At 36.7% G+C, this 23,324-nt stretch overlaps 1 protein-coding gene across 3 annotated transcripts in view; it reads left to right on the forward strand.

Annotated features, from left to right (window-relative positions):
• Positions 1 to 23,324, forward strand: part of NALCN (sodium leak channel, non-selective) — a 373,030-nt gene that overhangs the window by 255,022 nt on the left and 94,684 nt on the right. For all 3 annotated transcript variants that reach the window (XM_037800332.1, XM_037800333.1, XM_037800334.1), the window contains 2 exons: positions 19,699 to 19,835; positions 21,110 to 21,251. In XM_037800332.1, coding sequence (XP_037656260.1) covers positions 19,699 to 19,835; positions 21,110 to 21,251 — 279 coding nt within the window. The remainder of the gene's footprint in view (positions 1 to 19,698; positions 19,836 to 21,109; positions 21,252 to 23,324) is intronic.

A 23,324-nucleotide genomic window follows, 5' to 3' on the forward strand; every position in this document is an offset into this window, starting at 1 on the left:
CTTAGCAAAAATCTATGTTGTATTAATAAATGCTGCCAGACATTCTTTTCACTATTTTTTTAAATGTGTGCATTACTTAATTTACTCTCAGAATTCACCTCTTTCCACTGAGTTTTCATTCTAAAATTTGAGGAGAGGGAATTATATGAATACCTGTATCCTGATATAGCCTCAACTTGTATTTTTGATTGGGCCATTTTCTCTTATTCTAAACTTGTGGCTAAAATCCCAGAGCTAGGTGCTTTACCTTCTAAGGAGAACGGACAACTGGGGTCAGATTCTACCTTCCAGAGAGAACCAATAAGAGCCCTCTTGTTCCTCATTTTCTCCCCAGCTTGCCTCCCACCTCAGCCTTTATAAGGAGAGTACTGTGGGAATGAAGGTGTGATAGTATTCGTGTGCAGTGTTCATATAGAGAGACTATTTCTCCCTTCTCCAAAAGCCAGGTGGAGAGGAAGGCTTCAATATAATTACTTGCAGGAATAAGGGGTGCCTGTAAAAATAGGAGACAGACATTTTTTTTTCCTTTTTGTCCTCTATCTGGGAGGTTGCTGAGCTGGAGAGCCTTGTATAACTGCCCAGTATACTCAATAGATTAGAATAAGGTGAATTGGTTGTTGAAAAGTTGACATCTTCCTTCTGAAGTATGGTGGGGATGGGGAGTGAGAACATGCCCATGTGTGACCTAGAGATTCCTGAGAGTAAGAGGCCAGCAAGAGTACACCTGGCATTAGTGTTTGCAGGGACTGCCAGGAAGACTACTCCCTGAGGTTAATCCTGAGGGAACCCCAGCCTTTCCTAGTCCTCTACCACCTTGGACACTGCAGGGGGAGAGCTCAGTGACTACATGTCTGCATGTTAGAGAGTCCAAATATTGGAGGAAGGTGAGGGAGCTAGAGCGCTGCTCAGACAGAGGCCAGGCCAAAAGATGCTCCGACTTAAAGCTAAGGAAGACAAGACTTTTTCTCAGGGAGTCTGTGATTCTTAAAGGTGCCATTAAAAATGGAGTGAAGCCCCCATTTAAAAAATAATATTGAGTCACACTTAACTACATGGAAAGCCTATCATCAAAGACCATTACCTTCAAACAAGTCTAGACCCAGACCAAATTTTAGAAAGAGAGTCACCGTGAAATTTGACTGGCTTCCTAAAATAATCCCTTCTCCGAACTCTCCACCCTAGAGGAGCTAGACCCAAGGGAGAGCGGTGTGGTAGAGTGAAAGAACAGACCATGTCCCCTCCCCATTGCAAGACCCTAAGGCACAACCATAGTTCAGTGGGGCAGGATGGGGAAGAAGGAGTTTTGAATCATCTATGAGATTGGATTGCACTAGACTGGCTTTGAATAACCAAAGGTGGTCAGAAAGTTATAGGATTTATCTAAGAACAGTGGCTGATCTTTATTTTTTTCCTTTGTTTGTAGTCCGGCTTCCCTGTATTGAGGATTACTGATTTCATTATTGGCCTTTCCTTTTGTTCCACTTGGTGTGCTTATTCACTAGTATGCCCGGTGGGAGATCGAGCGGCTCTGGGTTTCTCACGCACGGCCATATGCTTACGGACTATTTCCCACTCTGATATGAACAAAAGAACAGGAAATGAGAAACATATCTTCATGTTATTTTGTTTGGTGTTATCCCTCTTTCCATGTTTTGCATAAAATATGTTGATTAACATGAATTTTCATGGTGCATCTATTAAGACCTTCTTAAAAAGTATGAAAAATTTAACAACTCTACAATCTACCACAAGCATACTCAGTAATGAAACTTAGAAAATGCATAATTGTTGCCTGAAAAGGAATTACTTGAGGGAACAGGGTACCCCTGGGGGTCAAGTCTCCAATATGGAGGTTCCAGTCCAAAATATATTATAGTAAGTGTCTTTCATAACTCATATTTGTGGTATTTAAGCTAAGACTGGCTTTTTTTTAATTTTAGAAATAAACTAGGCTGGAGGACCCTGTCCACTGTAAGGTGCCATATAGTTATTAAAAAAGTTTTAAGTTTTTGCCGTGGAATACAACTTCCTTTTATTCTAAATAATTGTATTTTGTTCAGTGAAAATAAATAGTTTCCCTTATTTTTAAATGTGTTATCTTAGAATGAATATTTGTATTGAATGGACAGTGACAGAAGATCAACCATAGACTTTCTTCACTGCAGAGTGGCAGAGACACCTGCACGTAACATGTATTGTTCAGTCAGCAAACATTTACCAATGACCAACTTTTTGCCAAACATATATACAAAGATGAACAAGTAATAAGGAGTCCCTCAAGACATTTACAGTCTGCTTGGTAAGAGGGAAACATGGTAAAAAAAAAAAAAAGTGCTGATATGCTGAAGGGAAGTGGGAGAGGACACAGGGTGTTCCGATTTGCTAATGCTGCTGTTATGCAAAATACCAGAAATGGATTGGCTTTTATAAAGGGGATTTATTGGGTTACAAAGTCCAGTTCTAAGGCCATAGAAGAGTCCAGACTAAGGCATCAACAAGAGGATACCTTCACTGAAGAAATGCCGATGGCATCTGGAACACCTCTGTCAGCTGGAAAAGCACATGGCTGGCATCTGCTGATCCTTTGGTCCCAGCTTGTGTTTCAAAACAGCTTTCTCTGAAATGTGTCTGGGCTTCTGTCTTCATTTCTCTCTCTCAGCTCCTGTCCTTGTTTCTTTCTCCCAGGGTATTTCTCTCTAAGCATCTGGGGATCTTCTCTTAACTTCTCCGGGGCAAAGTCTGGGCTTCATCTCTTAGCTTAGCATCTCCACATGTCCTTCTGTCTGCATCACCAAGCATCTCCAAGCATCAGTGTCTGTGTCAGCTCTTGCACTCTCTTAAGTAGTCCAGTGAACTAATCAAGACTGACGTTGAATGAGCAGGGTCCACACCTCCAGGAAAATAATTCAATCAGAGTTCTCATCCACAGTTGAGTGGGTCGTATCTCCATGGGTACATTCAATCAAAAGGTTCTACCCTAATCAAGACTATTAAGTCTTCCCCCCCTGCCATGAGATTGCATTAAAGTACATGGGTTTTCTGGGGGCCATAATATATCCAAACTGGCATACAGTGTATGGTGAGAATACACCAGAGAGACCCTGATGTGTAGAAAACAAGGTTTTCCTGGAGGTCTTCTGTCTTTGGAAATAATCAGATATTTTTAGGTGAAAAGGAGAAGGGACGATCATTTTAGACAAATGGGAAGGCTTAGTGGGAAGCTGAGGAACATCCTGAGGGGACAGAGTGAGTTCAGGAGTGAGTGAGAAGTTACAGACAGTTCAGTGACACTGGAGAACAAAGTTTCAGGTTCCAAGTAGAAGAGGCATTTATTATACTGTACTTTGCATGCATATTTCCTGTTCTATTAAAGTGCCCTTTATTGCTATTAAATTGGTTTATTCTTGTGAATCCTTCAACACATTCCTTTCCAAACCAGTCGATAAACCCCTTGTGGTAGGAACCACGTCTTAGACTTTTTCATATCCCTGAATCTCACTGGACATTAGAGCAGAAGCAGACCTGAGAACTCATCTCTTCCAACCTCTTAATATGAAGGGATATGAGGCACCAAGGCCCAGGACATGCAGGGTCTTAGCAAATGTTATATTGATGTTGTTGTCAGAGCCCAGAACAGAAACCAGATTTTCTAGATCCTTCAGTTATGCCTTGACGTAACAGCCTTGTGGGAGCAATAAAAATACATTCTGCCGTTTGTGAGGAAAAAAATGACTTTGAACAATGAATCATTGCAAAATAAAGATTTTTCAGTGTGAAAAAGTAAAATGTCCCTTAGACATTTTCAGCAGCTATTTGCAGGTGAAAAATAACATCTCTTTAACATTAAGGGAAAATATGTGTCTAAAATTAAGAGTAAAGATTTTCAAAAGCTAATAGGAGGAATAGTTACATTTGAATGTTTAAATATAAACTAGCAATCATTTTAAAGCATTTGGTTCATAAACATTAAAGCACACAGATGTGACAGCTTTCCATAAATACATTTTAATTGTTCTCAATTAACAAAGTCAAGAAAAGACTAGATATCATCAGAGCCTCATAATTTGAGAAAATGAAAACTGACTACTTTTTGTGCAACTGTATCAATAATTGATCTAATTATGGACCAATCCCATAAAAAGTGACAGTTAATCAAGAATTTGTACTTTAATCAGTGTCTCCTGTAATCTCGTCATATATAAATAAACTGTCACCTTCTACTACCATGAGTCCAAGAAGCTCAAGAAAATGCAAAAGGAGGCTGAATTTAATTCTGGGTTTGTATTGATTTTAAAATGAGACAATTTATTTATTCATGTGACTAATAATACTCTCAAAAATATGAAACTGTCAATGGCTGGTATTATAAAACCTGTTTGGCCCTTAGCCAGTTACACTAACTAATAACACTCATCTTTCAAACACAGACGCTAAGGAAATATAAAAAGAAAATAGAGTACAGAAGACATCCCTTACCAAATTACACAAGAAGCAATCAAATATCCCAAAGTCTCTCCAAGGCTTTCCTTAATGATGTCTGTCTGTACAGTCATATTAAGCAACATCACAAAACAAACTGAATGCTCTGAAATCTAATGGCCCTGATGAAGGTGTTTCATTATCATTTGAATTTTTGCCTTAAAAATAGGTCAGGCCAAGTTCACAGAAATGTTGCTATATTAGGTTACTTTCTTGGAGTAGAGTAAGAACACGTTGGAAGTAAAGTAGTTACCTTAGGTTAGTTGTCTTTTCCTTACTCCCTTGTTATGGCCTCTTTGAAATGTTCTTTTATTGTATGTTTTTTTAATTTTTTTTAATTTTTTTAATTTTTCACACAGCTGATTTAGGGGAAAAAAAGTTTTTTTTAAAAAAAAAAAGGAAAAAAATATGCAGAGCCCCCTTGAGGAGCTGGTGGAGAATGCAGGGGTATTCGCCTACCCCACCTCCATGGTTGCTAACATGACCACAGACATAGGGGACTGGTGGTTTGATGGGTTGAGCCGTCTACCACGGAATTTGCCCTTGGGAAGACTGTTGCTGCAAAGGAGACGCTAGGCCCCCCTATAATTGTGCCTAAGAGCCTCCTCCCGAATGCCTCTTTGTTGCTCAGATGTGGCCCTCTCTCTCTAGCTAAGCCAACTTGACAGGTGAAATCACTGCCCTCCCCACTACGTGGGATCAGACACCCAGGGGAGTGAATCTCCCTGGCAACGTGGAATATGACTCCCGGGGAGGAATGTAGACCCGGCATTGTGGGATGGAGAACATCTTCTTGACCAAAAGGGGGATGTGAAAGGAAATGAAATAAGCTTCAGTAGCAGAGAGATTCCAAAAGGAGCCGAGAGGTCACTCTGGTGGGCACTCCTATGCACAATATAGACAACCCTTTTTAGGTTCTAATAAATTGGGGTAGCTGGTGGTGGATACCTGAAACTATCAAACTACAACCCAGAACCCATGAATCTTGAAGACAATTGTATAAAAATGTGGCTTATGAGGGGGAACAGTGGGATTGGGGGGGCCATAGGGATCACACTCCCATTTGTCTAGTTTGTGGATGGACGAGTGGAAAGGTGGGGGAAGGAAACAAACAAACAGACAAGGGCGCCCAGTGTTCTTTTTTACTTTAGTTGCTCTTTTCCACTTTAATTATTATTATTATTATTTTTGTGTGTGTGGTAATGAGGGTGTTGGGGATTGATTTTGTTAATGAATGTACAACTATGTAATGGTACTGTGAACAATCAAATGTACGATTTGTTTTGTATGACTGCGTGGTATGTGAATATATCTCAATAAAATGAATAAAAAAAAAATAGGGCAGGGATTAAAGAGAAATAGGAGCAAAGGGACTAAAATATCCTAAACATTCCGAGAAAGAAGAACAAATTTGAAAGAGTCAAATGACTCAATTTCAAGACTTATTCTAAATCTAAAGGAAACAAACCAGCCTCATATTGGCAAAAGGATAGGTACATAGGTGAATGGAAAAGACTCAAAAGCCCAGAAATAAACCCACACAAATATAGCCAACTGATTTTTGGCAAAGATGCAAAGGTAGTTCAATGGAGATAGTATTTTCAACAAGTGCTGCTAAAATAAGTAGACATCCATGTGCAAAAAAAAATGAACTTTGATACACATCTCATACCTTATATAGAAATAACTCAAAATAGATAATTGAATGAATGTACAATGTAAAACTATAAAATTTCTAGAAGAAAATATAGGAGAAAATCTGTGGATCTCACGTTTGGCAAATAGATTTTTAGATGTGACACCAAAAGCATGATCCAGAAAATTAAAAATTGATAAACTGAAATTTTTCAAAATTTAAAACTCTTGCTCTGTATAAGACACTTGTAATAGAATGAAAATAAAGTCATGGACTGGAAGGAAATATTTACAAATCAGGTATAGGATAATGGACTTGTATAGAGAAATATAAAGAATTCTTAAAAATTCAACAAGAAAACAAACAACCCAATTTTTAAAATGAGAAAAAAACCTACAAAGAAGGCGTACAGATGGAAAATAAGCATGTAAAAAGATGCTCAATATCTTTAGTCACTAGACAAATGCAGATTAAAAGTACAATGAAATACCTCTATTGATTAGTATTGATTAGTATGGCTAAAATTTAAACAAAACCTGGCAATTCCAATTCTGGCAAGGATTCATAGAACTGGAATCCTGCATTGCTGGTGAGAATGAAAAATGGTACTGCCACTTTGCAAAATAGTTTGGCAATTTCTACAAAATTAAGCATACAGTTACTATACACTGAATGCTGTAAGACTAAAATCAAAAAGACTACATGCAAATACTGTAATCCAACATTTGTTTTTCCAGTAGAATGGGTTAACAATTCTGATACTATTTATATGTTTACTAAGGTTAACAAGTAAGGAAATTATTGTAGATAATAAGAGCCAAATTTCTCACTGTTAGAGGAAGAAGTTACAAATAAGCAAAAGGAAGATGTCAAAAACAAGAAGATACCAGAATGAGCCCTGTGAAACTAGATTGGAGAAGAAGATACAATATGAACTCAGTTTACTATAAAATGGAGACAGAGTGACAAGAAAGAGGCAGAGAGAAATACAAAACTAAACATAGGTACTTGTATGAACATTAATTAGTATACATACATGTATTTCTTAGCTCTTTCTGCTGAGTGAGCCTAGAAGCAAATCAAGCAAACATAGTACTTATATTTTGGTTTCCAATAAAAGGAATCAGTGCTCCTTTGAGAAATGGCTGACTCTACAGCTGAGCCAGGAGAAATATAGGATGAGACTAGCCTTTTGTAGTGCTAGAAATTAAGGAAGTACTTAAAATAAAAAGATGGAGATATGTCAAAAAAGTCAGGAGGCAACCTGAAAGAGATCCCATTGGTCAAAGTTGTAACAATTTGAGCAATAAAATAAATAACAATAATATCATACTATACATATATTTTATATGTATATATAATACAAATAAAAGCATAAATAGCCACTAATCCATACTTACATAAATAAATGATTGAATGAATAAATGGAGGACAAGGCACAACTCTTCCTCAGAATGATTCCAAATTATAAATGTAAAAGGCATGGGGAAAACAGAAAATTGCTGTTAGAACACTGCCATCATATTCACTACTGGCAAAATCTACAGATGAATGCTGAAATTAGTGGGTGAAACTTAAAGGAGAAATAGGATGTTTTCATGGCCTCAAATACCACACACACAAACACACACACAAATGCAAAGTTGTATTCTTTCGGTGGTTTAAGCACATGTCCATGGATTTTGTAGTCTCCTCTATCCAGAAGATGGAGCGTAATTCTTCTCTCCTGGAGTGTGTGTACTGGAGTTAGTGATTGACTTCCAACTAATAGTATATTAAATGGGAAAAATTGCAACTTTATTGTGAAGAAATGTGGCAGACACTACATTAACCAAGTGATCAAGTTTAATGTCATCAGTAATAAGACATATTGGCATCATGTACCCTGCACCCCCCCCAATAGAATGAGAAGGGGACATCATCTCCATAATATTCCTCTGAAAAATCCATAACCTCAGTCTAATCAGGAGCAAACTACAGACAGCCCCAAATAGAGAGATAGTCTCCAAAATTCCTCACCAGTACTCCTCAAAACTGTCAAGGTCATCAAATACAAGGGAAGTCTGAAAAACCATCACAGCCAAGAAGAGCCTATGAAGACATGACAATGAAATACAGTGGTCTCCTGGATGGGATCCTGGAAAGGAAAAAGGACATTAGAGTGAACACCGGGGGACCCTGAATAAGTTCGGCACTTTAAAGTCTTGGGCCTACGTTAATTTCTTAGTTTTGATAAATGTTCTATGGTTATATAAGATGGTAACATAAGAAAAACAGGGTCAAGAGCAACAAGAACTCTCTGTACTCCCTTTGTAACTCTTATGTAAGTCTAAAATTATTTCAGAATAAAACGTTTTTTTTAAAAGAAACAGGATAAAAATTTTCTAAAATAAACTCTAACGATGCAACTTATAAATTGGTTACTGAGTTGCCCTGCTCAAAGATACTGGCATATGTGAAGCTTTATACCATAAATATCTTTTGTACAATTTATATTTAATTATGCATTTGTGATCTTAAAAATTTGGGGGCAGATGCTTTTTCAGAAGCCAAGTGCTTTCTATGATTTTTTTCTAATAGAAAATCCAGCATGACTTGTCATTTCTTCTCCTCATTTTTATGAAACTCATCTGAAATTGGAAGAATTTCTGGTACTGGTTAATAGAGCAGATTCCATGTGGTAAAGAATCTAAGAAATACCACAAATGATCCAGTTCAGCTTGTTTACAGACGATGGATGTCATCTTGTCCCCTTTGTTCTTCATTTCATCACCATTGCGTTATCCCTATCTTGCATGTTTAACTGTACAGGTGAGGCCATGAGTCCACAAAAATTCCTGCCCTTAATTAAAAATTTGTTAGCTTAATAGGGAAAAGATGCACATAACTAGAAAGTTACAGTTGAAAGCTCTATGTGCTGGCTTGAGGAAAACTCAAGGAGCACAAAAGAAGGCAAACCTAACTCAAGTTGGAAACAGGTTTGAAAAGTGGGAGAAAATGTTCCATACAAAAATTGCAGAAGTAAAAATATATTGATTGCTTAAAAGTATTGTTTTCATAAAGCAACACAGGCTCAAGTGCTGGATTTGGAAAGATTTGCTCAAAGCTTCTTTCTGCCACTTCTAGCTGGAAGACCTGGAGCAGCTGCTTTAAGTTCCTTGAACCTCAGTTTCCTTGTCTATAACGTGGTATAATATGGCACTAATTACGATACCAATATGGGGGGGAGTGTTTTGAGGATTGTATTAGTCAGAGTTCTCTAGGGAAACAGAACCAACAGGAGATATCTGTAAATATGAGATTCTATTAAAATGTCTCCCACAACCATGGGGATGCACGAGTCCAAATTCCGTAGGGCAGGCTGCGCGCTGGCAACTCTGATGAAGGTCTTGGATAAACTCCCCAGGAAAGACTGGCTAGCTGAAGAAGAAGTGAAAATTCTCTCTTCTCCCTTAAAAGTCCTCAACTGAATGGATTAAATCCAGCTGATTGTATTCTCTCATTGTAGAAGACACTCCCTTCGCTGATTGCAGGTGTAATCAGCCACAGATGCAATCATTTGACTGATAATTTAATAACCAGCCTTCTGGCTTATTGACCAGCCACAAAATGTCCTTGCAGTAATGGTTAGGCCAGTGCTTGCTTGACCATCACCCACCAAGTTGACATACAAACCTAACCATCACAAGAATTAAATAATATTATGAATGCCAAGCTTGGCATGGTGTCTAGCACACAGAATTACTACTGCTACTTCTACTACAACAATTAGTTGTTATTATCATGAGAAATCTTCCTAAAGGAGATGATATTTTGAAGAATGTGTGGGAGGGAGACAAAAATTCAATATTGTTAGAGATAAAGAGCTAGGCAATGAAGGATACTTAATGTTGTAATAAGATTAGAATTTGTTTTATACTTGACTGACAGTTCTTGAATTGCTTTAAGGACCAGAGGAACATGATGGTGTTTATCTTTTAGGTGTGCTGAAAGATGGAATTAAAGAGGCAAGACTGAGATGGAAACCCAGTTAGGAGGATTTAAGGAGGCACAGAGAGATAAAACCTGGATGACCAGGTGGCCATTGGAGTTAGCCTGGGAAATGTTGGCAATTCTGGCAAGAGCACTTCCAATGAGGTGGTGGGGAGAGACCTGAGATTGGAGAAGGTGGAAGGTTGAATGGGAAGTGAGTATAGCCAATTAATGTAAATGATGAGTGTAAGACAGCTCTTTAAAGAAGCAAGTTTGAAAAGGGAGCGACTACTCACCTATTACAATGGCTAAACTCCAAAACGCCAAAAACTCCAAATGCTGACGAGGATGCATAGCAACAGAAACTCTCATTCATTGCTAGTGGGGAATGCAAAATGGTACAGCCACTTTGGAAGACAGTTTGGCAGTTTCTTACAAAGCTAAATGTAGGCTTACCATATGGTCCAGCAATTGCACTCCTAGGTATTCATCCAAAGGAGTTGAAAACTTATGTCCACACAAATATTGCACATGCATGTTCATGGCAAATTTATTTACAATTGCCCCAAATTGGAAGCAATCAAGATGGCCTTCCATAGGTGAATGGATAAACAAATTGTGGCACATCCATATAATGGAATATTATTCAGTGATAAAAAGAGATAAGCTCTGAAAAGACACAGAGGAACTTTAAATACATATTTCTAGATGAAAGAAGTCAGCCTGAAAATGCTACATACTGTATGATTCTGATTATATGACATTGTGGGAAAGGCAAAACTATGAAGACAGTAAAAAGATCAATGGTTGTCATGGTTTTGGGGGGCAGGTGGAGGGAAGGAATAACTAGGTAGGGCATGGGGCTTTTTTAGAGCGGTGAAACTGTTCTGTATGATACAGTTATGGTGGATATATGACATTACGCATTTGTCAACACCTTTAGAACTGTATATGCATAGAAGGATCCCTAATGTAACCACGAACTTTAATTACTAATAATGTATCAATATTTGTTCATCAGTTGTAACAACTGTACCACACTAATATAAGACTTTAATAATAGGGCAGGGTAGAGGGAGTATATGGGAACGCTCTGTACTTTCTGTGCAATTTTTCTGTAAACTTAAAACTGCCCTAAAATTAAATTTTTTATTTTTTAAAAAGTGAATGAGAATAGGGAAGATCAGGAGAAATATTTGCCTCTCTCTATTTTCACTTTTATTTTTATAATCAAGTCTTGAGAAAATAAATCAATCGGCACAGTGAAGGGGAAGGAATTGGAGAAGGTGGATTAGTTGAGATGGTCCCAGACTAGATGGAGCAGAGTGAACCAAAAGCACATATGTGCTGTTACCTTCATTTATTGCCAATCATTAGATGAAATCATTTTCGTGTGGAGCTAGCAGTTACCGTGGCATAGGAGTAGCTTTGGTTTTTATAGCACACTTCCCCTGAGTAGTCCAAATCACAATCAATATGCTATCTCACTTGTATATGAGGCATTTAAATAAAGGAATGAAGATTCTCACTCTTCATTTGAAAGGAGTGACATCCAAAGGGATTATAAAACTGAACAAAAATTTTAATTCGTATCTTCTTCCCTTTCCACTGTTTTTATTGACTGTGCTGTTTCCTATGCTTTCTAAACCAAGAAGGAGAGGACATTGTGTGAGCACACCCTATGTATAGATCCTGAATTCCCTTCGGCATGGGATTTCCCCCATTACTTTCTGACTATTTATCTCATAATAAGAACCAATTATCTAGTTTACATGGAACACCAATATAATTTCGTCTGAAGTGGAGAAAAACTGCATTTTTTATCACAATGAACATATTTCTGTGACTCAGTAAATTCCCTAATGAAAACGACTGTGTCTCAGTTGAATAACACAAGAGAGACATGATATAAAATAGAGGTGTTTGGAGTCCAGAAAGAAGAACCTACAAAAGCAGGCTGGATTCATTATTCCTGTCCCTAAGAAATCATTAGCTCCATTAATGGGGTTTTAGGGAACAATAATGTAAGGAAAATGTCTTCATTCAACATAATTAGGTATTCTAGTTTTTGAATAGTTTTCTTCCCCCTTACTGAACTATTTGAGCTGCCTTCTAGCTTAGCCTTGCTGCAAATATTATTTACATTGTTGTACAAAGTAACCTTCTGAAGGACATGGAAAGACTATAAAATCTTAGGTTCTGCACTGTAACATTTCATGCTTATCTTAGGGATGTCATAAGCTGCAACCTTATTAGGGAATGCAGCCAGTCTTTAAGTGCTCTGCCAAGTTCCCAAGCCAGGAAGCACAGAAGCACTACACTAGTCCCTGATATATCAGCTTTTCCCAGAACATCGCTCCTCTCCCCGTTTATGTAGGGGGCATGCCAGAAGGAGGGACAGGTAACACATAGGAATCTGTTGAGAGATGGAGAAAGGAAACTCCACATGCAATTTGTCAGCTGAGGTATGAAATTACTTTGAATGTTTTGAGTTACTAGCTTTTATGTATCATAAGCTAACAAGAGATTAGCCCTCCAATTTACATTGCTGGCTTGAGATGACGTGCTTAAGTAGTTAAGTCCCAATTTGACCTCGGAAGCACTGGTTTTATTAAAAAATTTTGCAGAAGGGGGAAAATTAGTGACTAAAGAACTGTTCAAATTTAAAAGAAATATTTTAAAAATACACAGTATTGCTGTCTGATATGCAATCATGTAGACTAGCTGCCTTTTGCCCAAAGAAACTCTTTACTGGTTTTAACAAGCTAGTGAAGGATGTTCTTTATATTTGTTTATCAAGGTTTTATAGCAACATGGTGATATGAATAAAAACCAACATGTTTGATCATTGCTCCAGATGTGTCATCTGTTTAACCCAGAAGCTGTGGTTGTAAAACACATACACAATAACAAGAGAAACTTCCTTAAGAAATAATATTTTATGTTTAGGAGGAGTCTATATTCTGAATTACTGTGTCATATGTAGATCCAGAAAAGCAGCAAAGCATTGTTCATAGAAGCAGAGAATATTCAAGCTTTAATTTTTTTATATAATAAAGAGAAGGAGTGCCTTTCTCCAGAGTGAACATAATATGGTCATTTTTCATGTGTTGAACAATCGAACCTATTCTTCAGTTGCATTAACCCCCAGGTCTATGCACATTCTTCAAACTAGCACAGAACTAGATTTTAAAATATGAATATTTTTCAAGTCTGAATCCTTTTTAACTTGTTTTCTTTTAGAAAATCACACAAAAAAATTAAAAAAATTCATATTTAATGTAATCCTCCAATTCAGTTATCTGTTGCCACGTTCAGAAAGGAACTGAAACTGAATAACGTTTGAATATTTTAACAGAAGAAAGCACAGGCTGAAATGTGGAAGATTTAAGCGATGAGGCAGAACAGAGTATGTGTCATGCAGAGCAATTACATCCGAACTCTCTTGAGAAGCACAAGTAAAGCAAAAGGCTTTCAGCCACCCCAATGGGTAATGATATCTCAGCGAGACAGATGCTGAGCCATAGAATAGCACTGAGCTTGGATGATTTATATTTTTTAAAGCTCAGGGTTTGAGTTTTTCCTTTGACTCTAATTTCTTTTTTGCAAATATGCTTTTTTACCATGTGGCAGTCCATTTCAAAGCTATCATCTGAGCTATCTGTGGCAGTCAGGTTGCGTGCTCAGTTGAAGCCATTATAAACTCCTTCCTTTGTACGGTTCTTTACATTCTGTTTTTCAGTATAAAGAATAAAATTTGGGTTCTCTGCTTTATGTTCCTTCCCTTTAAGAATCAAAATCTTTGAAATGATTTTTTAAAATGTGTATATTTACCATTACAATTACTTTATAATAAACCTTTTATGTCAGTAGGTTTGCTTTTGTGGAATAGTATAATGATCGTATATTGGTAACTAGTTCCTATAATTCATGGTATTGACTTATCTACATTAAAGTAACTTTGATCTTTGAAAAACGATGCTTAATTGCAAGGAGAAGTAATTTGGGTAAAAGGAAGAATACTGTTTTTCACATTTTTAAAAAACTTTATAATGTCTTCCAAGTACCATGAAACATGTTTGTTTACCCTAGTTTCCTTGTCCTCACCTCTATTGCTCCCCCCCCCAATATACTCTTTAATCCCATCTTACTCTTTCTTCCTTTTTTCTTTTTTGTGTCTTGGTCAGGATCAAGGATGGGGGAAAGGATAAATTGTCAAGGTTATGGTGGAATAAGAATTAAATGGTTTTGCTCAACTGCACCATCTATCTTTTTTATTTTAAACTTTTTACATTTAGAAAGTGGTAGTTTGCATAATTTGTATAAACTGAACACAACCAGCAACCAGACCAAGAAATATTGGCTGTATCCTGAAGTCCCTCCACATAATTGCTTCCAGTCTTCATCTTTCATCCCCACTCCAGGAAAACCTAACTCCCGACACTTAGCAGCATAGATATGCTTTGCCTGTTTTTAACTTGATATAAATGGAATCATTCAATATGTACTCTTTTTTGTCTGGCTTCTGTCACTCAACAGTATGTTGTGAAATTCATCCACATGCTTCTGTTGGCTTGTAGTACATTCATTCAAATGTGTGAAAGTACCACAATTTATTTTTCCATTCAATGACTGATGGACAATTGGGTCATTTAGAGTCTGGGACTCAGTGCTGCTATGAACACACCAGGACATGCCTGTGGTGCACATGTGCACACACTTCTCTTGGGTATACAGTGGGGAGAGGAATTGCAGGGCCTCAGGATATGTGTATGTTCATCTTTAGTTGATGCTGCTAAACTGCCAACAACAGAAACGAGATTTTCAGAAAGGCATCCTTCCTACTTACAGGATATTCAATTCAGTGCCTCAGCACTGATATATATGTGTGTGTGTGTGTGTGTATATATATATGTATGTATGTATATAATCTGATGTATCTACAATCCAAGCAATCTTGTCTCTTTCTATTTTAACTGGCACTCTACACATGTGTGGTGCAGCAATGACTGATATTCAAAGGATTTTCAAGATCCTGAAGAACCCTCTTAGTCATCAAAGAGAACTTCTCATCTGCTTTATAGTTTTACTGTTCAATGATTAACTCACATTGAATTCTAATTCATTTATTCACAAACACACTATATTTCTTCTTCGGAAGGTGTTATAAAAGTAAATTAAAAATGGAATCTGGCCCCTAAGGAGCTTACAGGGCTTTGGGGAAATATTTGGCATAAGTTTAAATAAGTCTAATACAAATTAGAATGTGATGAGTTCCATTAAAAAACATATAGACAAGGTATATTTTAATACTGGTAACCTACACAGGCTAAATATTATATTCTAGAATATTTGATTAGTTATAATTTGTGATTTGCTCAATATGTCCCTTTGCAAGATTTTATAAGTCTAAATTTATTCATCACTTTATCAATGACAGGCACCAGTTCAGGTTAAATGCCAGAAGAATCATATAGCACTGTGTTCTGTGAGTATAGGGACACCTATGTCCCGTACCAACTAATATATCCAAGCCATAAATGGACTTTTAATGCTTTTCTCTCTACCCTTCAATATGTACCTAAAATCCTTTCTCTTATTTCCCAATAATATGCTGGACATACATCTACATGAGAGACATCTGCCATCTAAACAGTATAATTATTTTTTCAAAAAATGTTTGTTAAGTATTTACTTTGTGTCAAGTCTTATGCCAGGCACTGGATATGGAATAATGAACAAAACCCAACACAGTCCCTATCCTCCCAGAGTTTACAATCTCAGAGAAACGAGATAAGTTGTTCAAGCAGTTACACAATTGAACTTCAAACTATGGTATGTGTTAGTTGAACCATAGGATATTGCAGCTTTTTGACTTACACAGGCAGCAGTATTCTGTGGTGCAACCTAGGATGTTATGAGCTTGAAAGAGGATGATCCTGTGGGTCAGAGAAAGTCCTCTGAGGAATTGCTACTGGAACAGGAATTTGAAGAACAGATATGAGTTAATGAAGCAAAGGAGAGAAAGAGGAATAGAAGAGCCTCCCCAACAGAAGGAACCGTGTGAGCTAAGGTTCTGAGTCACAGGGGCCATGACACTTTTGAAGAACTGAAAGAAGGTAAGACTGGAACATGGTGAAGGATAGGGCAAGGTGAGGCTGGACAGGTAGGATGGGGCCAGATGGAGCCTGAAAGCCAAGATTAAAGATTTAGAGTTTTGTTTTAAGAGCAGCGGAACTCCATTGTAAGGCTCTAAGTGGACAAGTGAGAAGATTACTATGATCACAGAAAGGAGAGCCGATTAGAAAGTACCAAAAGGGACAGGGGCATCATTAAAGTGAGTTCTAAGGTTATAAAAGTGTCCAAACTGAGGCATCAACATGAGGATACCTTCACTGAAGAAAGGCTTATGGCATCTGGAACACCCCTGTCAGCTCTGAAAGCAAGTGGTTGGTGTCTGCTAGTTCTTTCCTCCTGGTTTCTGGTTTCAAAATGGCTTTCTCCAAAATGTCTCTGGGCTTCTGTCTCTCGTAACTTCTTTCTCTCAGCTCCTGTGCATTCTTCTTGCTTGTTCTCCCAGGACAGTTCTCTCTAAGCATCTGGGGATCCTCTCTTAGCTTCTCTGGGGCAAACTCTGGTCTTCATCTCTTCATTTAGCATCTCCAAACGTCCTTCTGTCTGCATCTCCCAGCATCTCCAAGCACCTGGGTCTCCGTGAGATCTCAGCTCTCTTAAGAACTCCAGTGATCCAATTTAGACCTACCCTGAATGGGCGGGGTCATACCTTCATGGAAATAATTTAATCAAAGTTCTCACCAACAATAAGTTCACATCCACAAGACTTGATTAAAAGAACATGGCCCTTCCTGGGGTACATAACAGTTTCAAACTGGCACAAGCTCCCAATTTTTATTTTGTTGAAGTGCCCTGATTAATATGTCATTTGCCCTGTGTCTCTTTGAAGACATTTAATTCTCATAAAATATGCATACAAGTCCTTGTATGTTTAGAGCCCAATGTTGACTGACATAGTCATATGTAGCCATTTTGCTGCCTAAGAAGTTTCTTGGAGTAGAGGTAGCACCTTCTTTTTTTTTTTTTTTTTTTCTCAGTTCTCCCTTTGCTCTCTATCCATGAGCCATGGCAGTATTTCATATCTTGGCTAAAGGAGCTACTACATTTTATTGTCATTATCTGTTCATAGAACCATCTCCTTGGTTATAAAGTGTGCTCAGTGAGGACAAGTGCTGTGTCATTTATTTTTACATCCCTAGAACTTAGCACAGTACCTAGCCTATAGGATATAACTTATAAATGACCATATCAATGTTTAAATGAATGAGTCAACAAATAAGTGAATTAATGAATACTTTGTTTCCTCTCTAACTTATCAACCTGTCTTTGGACTTATATAATTGCTTTACTTTGTTCTGACTTAATAAATTATCATTTTTTTTTCTTTTTCTGTGTGCTCTACATGTACACTCTTACCAGGGATAAATATTTCTCTGCTAGTTGTATCAATGGACTTTTGGAAAACAAGTCTTTTACTGGTTAATATCTTTATGTATGGAGTCATCTCGTGGAGATGTTAGCAATTTTTGTTTTGTGCCTTTGGGAGCTAAGTCTTTATCATTGTTATCATCATAGCCATCAAATTATTGATAATGTGCTGTTCTGCACGCATTGCTCCCCTTGGGGAGAGAGGAAGGCAGTGATCAGCAGCAGCCCCTTCCCTAAATAAGATCACCATCTAAGACAGAGAGAACCAACAGCCACCCACAAAATTAAATGGCATAGACATGACTAAGGGAAAATTTATTTATATTATTCAAAACAAAATAGTAAGAGCAACTTCTGTAGGAGAATGAGAAAACAGACACACTTTCTGAATCAGAAATCAGGGTACACACCTCACTATGATCTCACAACCGGTTGGATGGACATTGAGCCATGTGTAATATTCAAATTGAGAGTCCCCAAATGGAAGACTCATATTCTCTCTGACCAGCTTGTATATTCATATAGGGGTAGGAGGGAGGAATCACCACCTTTTTTCCTGTTCAACAGAAGCTCTCCGCCTCTAATATTAATCTTCCCACAAACCCAAGACAAAATTGTAATTATGAAATAAAAGCATAGCCAACAAGGCAACAATAAGCCTCTCAAAAGGCTGCCTGAATTAAACAGACTCTTTGAACAGAATCAGTACTACAAGATGCAGTTAGGGATGCCAGCACAGGAGTCAGTGCATACATGAGAGGCTAATTCCAGTGTGTAAAGAGGACTGAGAAAAGACAGGAGTGGTAAAGAGAAGTAAGGAGGGCTTCAAGAGAATACAGCATTGCTGTATTGTGAGTGAACGAAAGTGTAGGAGCCTGATAAACCGTTGAAAAGGTCAAGATGAGTCTAGTCTGTGCCCAGTAGCGCTTCAGGTGTGTGATGTTAAGCCTCAGCTCCCCCAAACCCCAATTATTAGAAATACAAAAACAGTCTTAACTAAATCAAGCAAGCAAGCAGTTTGCTTCCCTTTTCTCACAAAGATAATTTATGAAATAAATTTACAGTTAAATAGAAATCTTGCTTTATGTACCAAGTCTGCTCTTCCTATTTTGAGCTTTTCTTTATCTCTGCTAGAATAAATAACCAATTTTCTTAACATTTTTCTCTCTTTACAAACATTACCACTAAGCATGATTCTATAGTTCATATTTTCATTTATTTTTTTCTGTTCTGATTTCTAATTTTATTGCATATATCAATAAAACAAAACATACTTAACTAGTTTAGTGATAATATATAAATAAGCAATGAAAATAATGTATGGTATGAGAGGCTTATATTTGAAAATAAAATAACAAAGCTTTCATCTCATTGCTTTTTTCTAATTCAGTTTTTGTTGTGTTTTGTTTTTGTTTGTATTTGTGTTTTCCCATAGCTCAATTTTTTTGTTTTCCTCCTTTTCAGAGAAGTTGTAGGCTTACAGAAAAAGTATACATAAAATACAGATTTCCTACTATTAACACCTTGCATTATTGTGGTACATTTGTTGCAATTGAGTAAAGAACACTTTTGTAATTGTACTATTAACTATAGTCTGTGGTTCACCTTAGGGTTTACTGTTTGTGTTGTACAGTCCTATAGATTTTCTTTTTTTTTTAATTTTTATTTTGGTAACATATATATGATCCAAAATTTCTCCTTTTAACCACATGCAAATATATATTTCAGTAGTGTTAATTATGTTCACAATTTTGCACTATCATCACAATCGTCCATTACTAAAACTTTTCCATCACCCCAAATAGAAACTCTGTAATATTTAAGCATTAACTCCCCATTCCCTACCTGTACTTCAGCCCCCGGTAACCTGTATTCTAGTTTCTGCCTCTATGAATTTGTTTATTGTAATTATTTTATATCAACGAGATCATACAATACTTGTCCTTTTGTGTATATGGCAGGCAAGAGAATTATACTTGGTCGGTCTTTGCTGCCATCTTCTGTTTCTTCATGTAATTACTCATTGTTTCTTTGTGAAAATCTGATTTTCTATGACAGTATCATAGATCCCCTTTTCCTTTCTTTTTTCTGTTTTTTCTTTTCTTTAGTTAAAGCAAAGTGAAGCAAATGCAGACACCAAAGAAAAGCTCCCTTTGCGGCTGCGAATCTTTGAAAAATTTCCAAACAGACCACAAATGGTGAAAATCTCAAAGCTTCCTTCAGATTTTACAGTCCCTAAAATCAGGTATCAGCATTTCTTTAATTGTATATCTCAAATACAGTGTAAAAGATTCATCTTAAATCAGACTTGACCCTTATTTCAATTCCTATGTGTTTTTTTTTTTCTATTTTAAATTTATTATCTATATTTCTATTCTTTTTACCTCTGTTATAAAAACCATTGATTGAATAGCCAATGATTCTTCTCAATTGACACCTTTAGGCAATATATTCAGAGAAGAGGCATATTACAACCGCAGTAATCTCAGCAAGACTATTTCCCACTGCTTCTCTCTGAGATGAGTCCCTGGGATTTGACTTCCCAGGTTTCTAGAGAAGGTGTTCAGTGTTGCATGGATGATAGATAGATATCAACCTCTGACCCTTAACTGTGTAAGGATAAAATTGCCTTTGAAGTCTTTTTACTTTAAAGTAGATTGAGACCCCACCCTTGGCCAGATTTTGGTACTACTACAGTTTAGAATGCTGTGTCTGGTTACACTATAATTTGTCTTCTAACTTTTAAAAGAACCATGGCATTTTCCACTCATACTAATTTGATTTTCTACTGCAGTGAGAGTTGTTGAAACATCTATTTTTTATAATTAAAAGAGATTCTTCCAGTTATAGATCGCAGATTACAAATAGAATGAGAATAAGAGGAAAGTTTTACTTAAATAGTTTTAAAAACAATTCTACATGGTTATATGAGACTTGATGTGATGCCATATTTCAAATTCAAATGGAAATATATTGGCATTTCTGATTTGTAGAAAGAAAATTTAAAACCTAAAATATCAAGTATAAAAATTGTAAATTAGATTCAGGATCAGGGGTTACTTGAAGAGATGTCATTTGAATTCTAACCATACTTTGGAGACCAGATGAAGTTTCTTTTGAATTGTTTTGAGTCTTTACATGTAAAATTATCTCTCAAGGATTCTTGTGATGAATGGAAGTTCTGAAGAAACTAATTTTCCCAATTCTTAGAGGAAAATAAAGTATCGTATCATTACCATGATAGTATTCTTTAAATGCCGTAAATTACTGAATATTAATGCATTTAAATATTTCAGGGATTTACTTTTCTTAAACAGGAGTGCTGAAGATTCAGGAAGCTTTCTCTAAATTAAATATTTTATTAATTAAATCTAAACACCACTCTCTGTGTGATATGTGGTATTTTCTGTGATCTTGTGTCATTGCCTTTTCTTAGCTCAAGCAAATGCATCATTGCAAAATGCTGTCTCTTGCTCCATTTCATGAATAATGCTTGACGTATGTATACTTCATTTGCAGGGAAAGTTTTATGAAGCAATTTATTGATCGCCAGCAACAGGACACTTGCTGCCTCTTAAGAAGCCTCCCTTCAGCTTCCTCCTCATCGTGTGATCACTCCAAACGGTCTGCAATTGAAGACAACAAATACATTGATCAAAAAGTAAGAGCCACTGTCTCAAATAATCAAATTTATTTTTTAGCATATATGTTAGCGAAAAGAACCACATAACTGTGTTGAGTCCTAGAATCTAATGTCTCTGGAAAATAATGAAGAAAATGCATTTATTTGTAGAAGAAATCATTAAACTGTTCATGGTTTATCATAACATTCTGAAATTTATGAATTTAAATTTTGTCTTTTGAGGAGTCTGCTTTTGAACCCTGCCATGTGGCCACTGCAGGACTTTAAATAAGTCGATAGCCTCCCCAGACTTCTGTTTCCTCGTGCAGAATGAAGGGTTTGCATCTCTAAGGTGCAGCCCAGGATTAGCAGTGGCCTCTGTGGCCGTCTGCAAGTGACCCTGTTTATGTCCAGTTATTACATCATGGAAAATAACCAGAGCAGGTTTCTCTAAAATCAGTAAAAGTTACTCTGATTATTGAGTGCTTCATAGGTGACTACTAAAGAATTATCACTAGGTACGTTATCTTATGCATGTTCTGATTTGTCTATTTCTTTATCATTTGAAAAGTAGATAGGAATTTTTTTTCTCAGATGCCACAGTAAAGTATCAGTAGGTAACCACATGTTAATTAATTTAATTAACAAATTATTAAATTTAATTAATAATTTTAAAGAAATGTAAGTATTTTCCATTTATCCACTTTTTAAAATGAGACGTAAAACATGAAACTCATTGCATAGGTGCAACAAGCAATATATATTATTTGTGTTTATATTTATCAATATATTTATCAGTTTGGTAGTATAATCAATATGAGTTCAAGAGTATAATTAGTTACAAAGGAAAGACTAATGGCAGAGTTTGTAAAAGAGGTTGAACATTAGAGTTTGCAAAAGCATCTAATTCACTTGCAAGTATTTCACTTTGGGAAGCCCTAGTATTTTTTTATTCTCTTAAAATGTTAACCATCCTGTTTCTGTTGATTGTAATCAACTATGTATTTTTCTGTTGATTGTGACCAACTACATATTTCTTTATTATCACTTGGAAATAAAATATCAAATCTCTGTTCCCTCTCCTTCTCCCCTCACCCCACAAGCATTAGACTTCAGAGTACCTGTGCCCGTCTTCTCTCGCTTTTCCCCACCTCTCCCCTGGTGAAACAATTTTGCTTTTCTCCTTTCCTTACCCCCAGTTCCTAGGCTCTCTGCTGTAGTTTAATAATTTTAGTTCTAAATCACTATTATGAGTTCCTTTGCAGCATATCTCTTCTTTCCCAAGGATTTCCATTTATTTATTTTCTTTTAATGGTCTAGATGCTATTCCTCTGGCTTAAAGCTTCCAATATTGTAAATGAGAAGTTGGATGCTAAAGTTATGTTTTGTTTTGTTTTCATTTGAAAATAATTAGGTTTTTGTGTGGTAGTTCGTTGGCTGTTTGGTTGGTTTGCTTTTGGGAGAAGCTTATAAGATTTCCTATGAATTCTTGGACTTACAGGGACTTTACCAGGATACGCTTGGGTGTATGCCTTTTCCCATCAGATCTACCTAAACTGAACTGTCTTTTCAGTCTGCAGACTCAGATGATCTGGTCAGAGAAATTTTCGTTTATCATTTGTTCAAGTACTCGTTTTCCGTCTGCTCCTTTTTCTCCTAATTTCCCTTACGATTTCCCTCTCTATATTTTTTTGTTCTGTGCGGTGAGATGTTTTTTCCACTTGGCCTTGCAGGTCATTAACTTGATCCCAACTAAGATCATCCTGAATTTCACACATGTGCACACGATACTCAATTTTCCTTAAGTGCTTGTATTTATTTATTATAAAATGTGCCACCTCTCTTCTCTACTGTTCTCTTTCACTCAATAGAGCATATGGGGCATGGGCACAAAAGTTCATGTTATCAGTGGAAAATCAGGCTGAAATTGTATTTTACATACTAGAAAAGCAGATGCTTTATATTTTTAATTTATTTCAAGAGCAGACTTTAAGCACAGGTGTGAAATTTACTGCACTCTGGGCTGAGGTTAGGACCCTCTATCTCCAGGAAGAGTACGAGAGCTGATATCATTTAAGCCAAAAGTGGCAAAACCAGATTTCTTTTTTAAAT

This window comes from Choloepus didactylus, chromosome 12, assembly GCF_015220235.1.
Source record: "Choloepus didactylus isolate mChoDid1 chromosome 12, mChoDid1.pri, whole genome shotgun sequence".
NCBI classification, from domain to species: domain Eukaryota; kingdom Metazoa; phylum Chordata; class Mammalia; order Pilosa; family Megalonychidae; genus Choloepus; species Choloepus didactylus.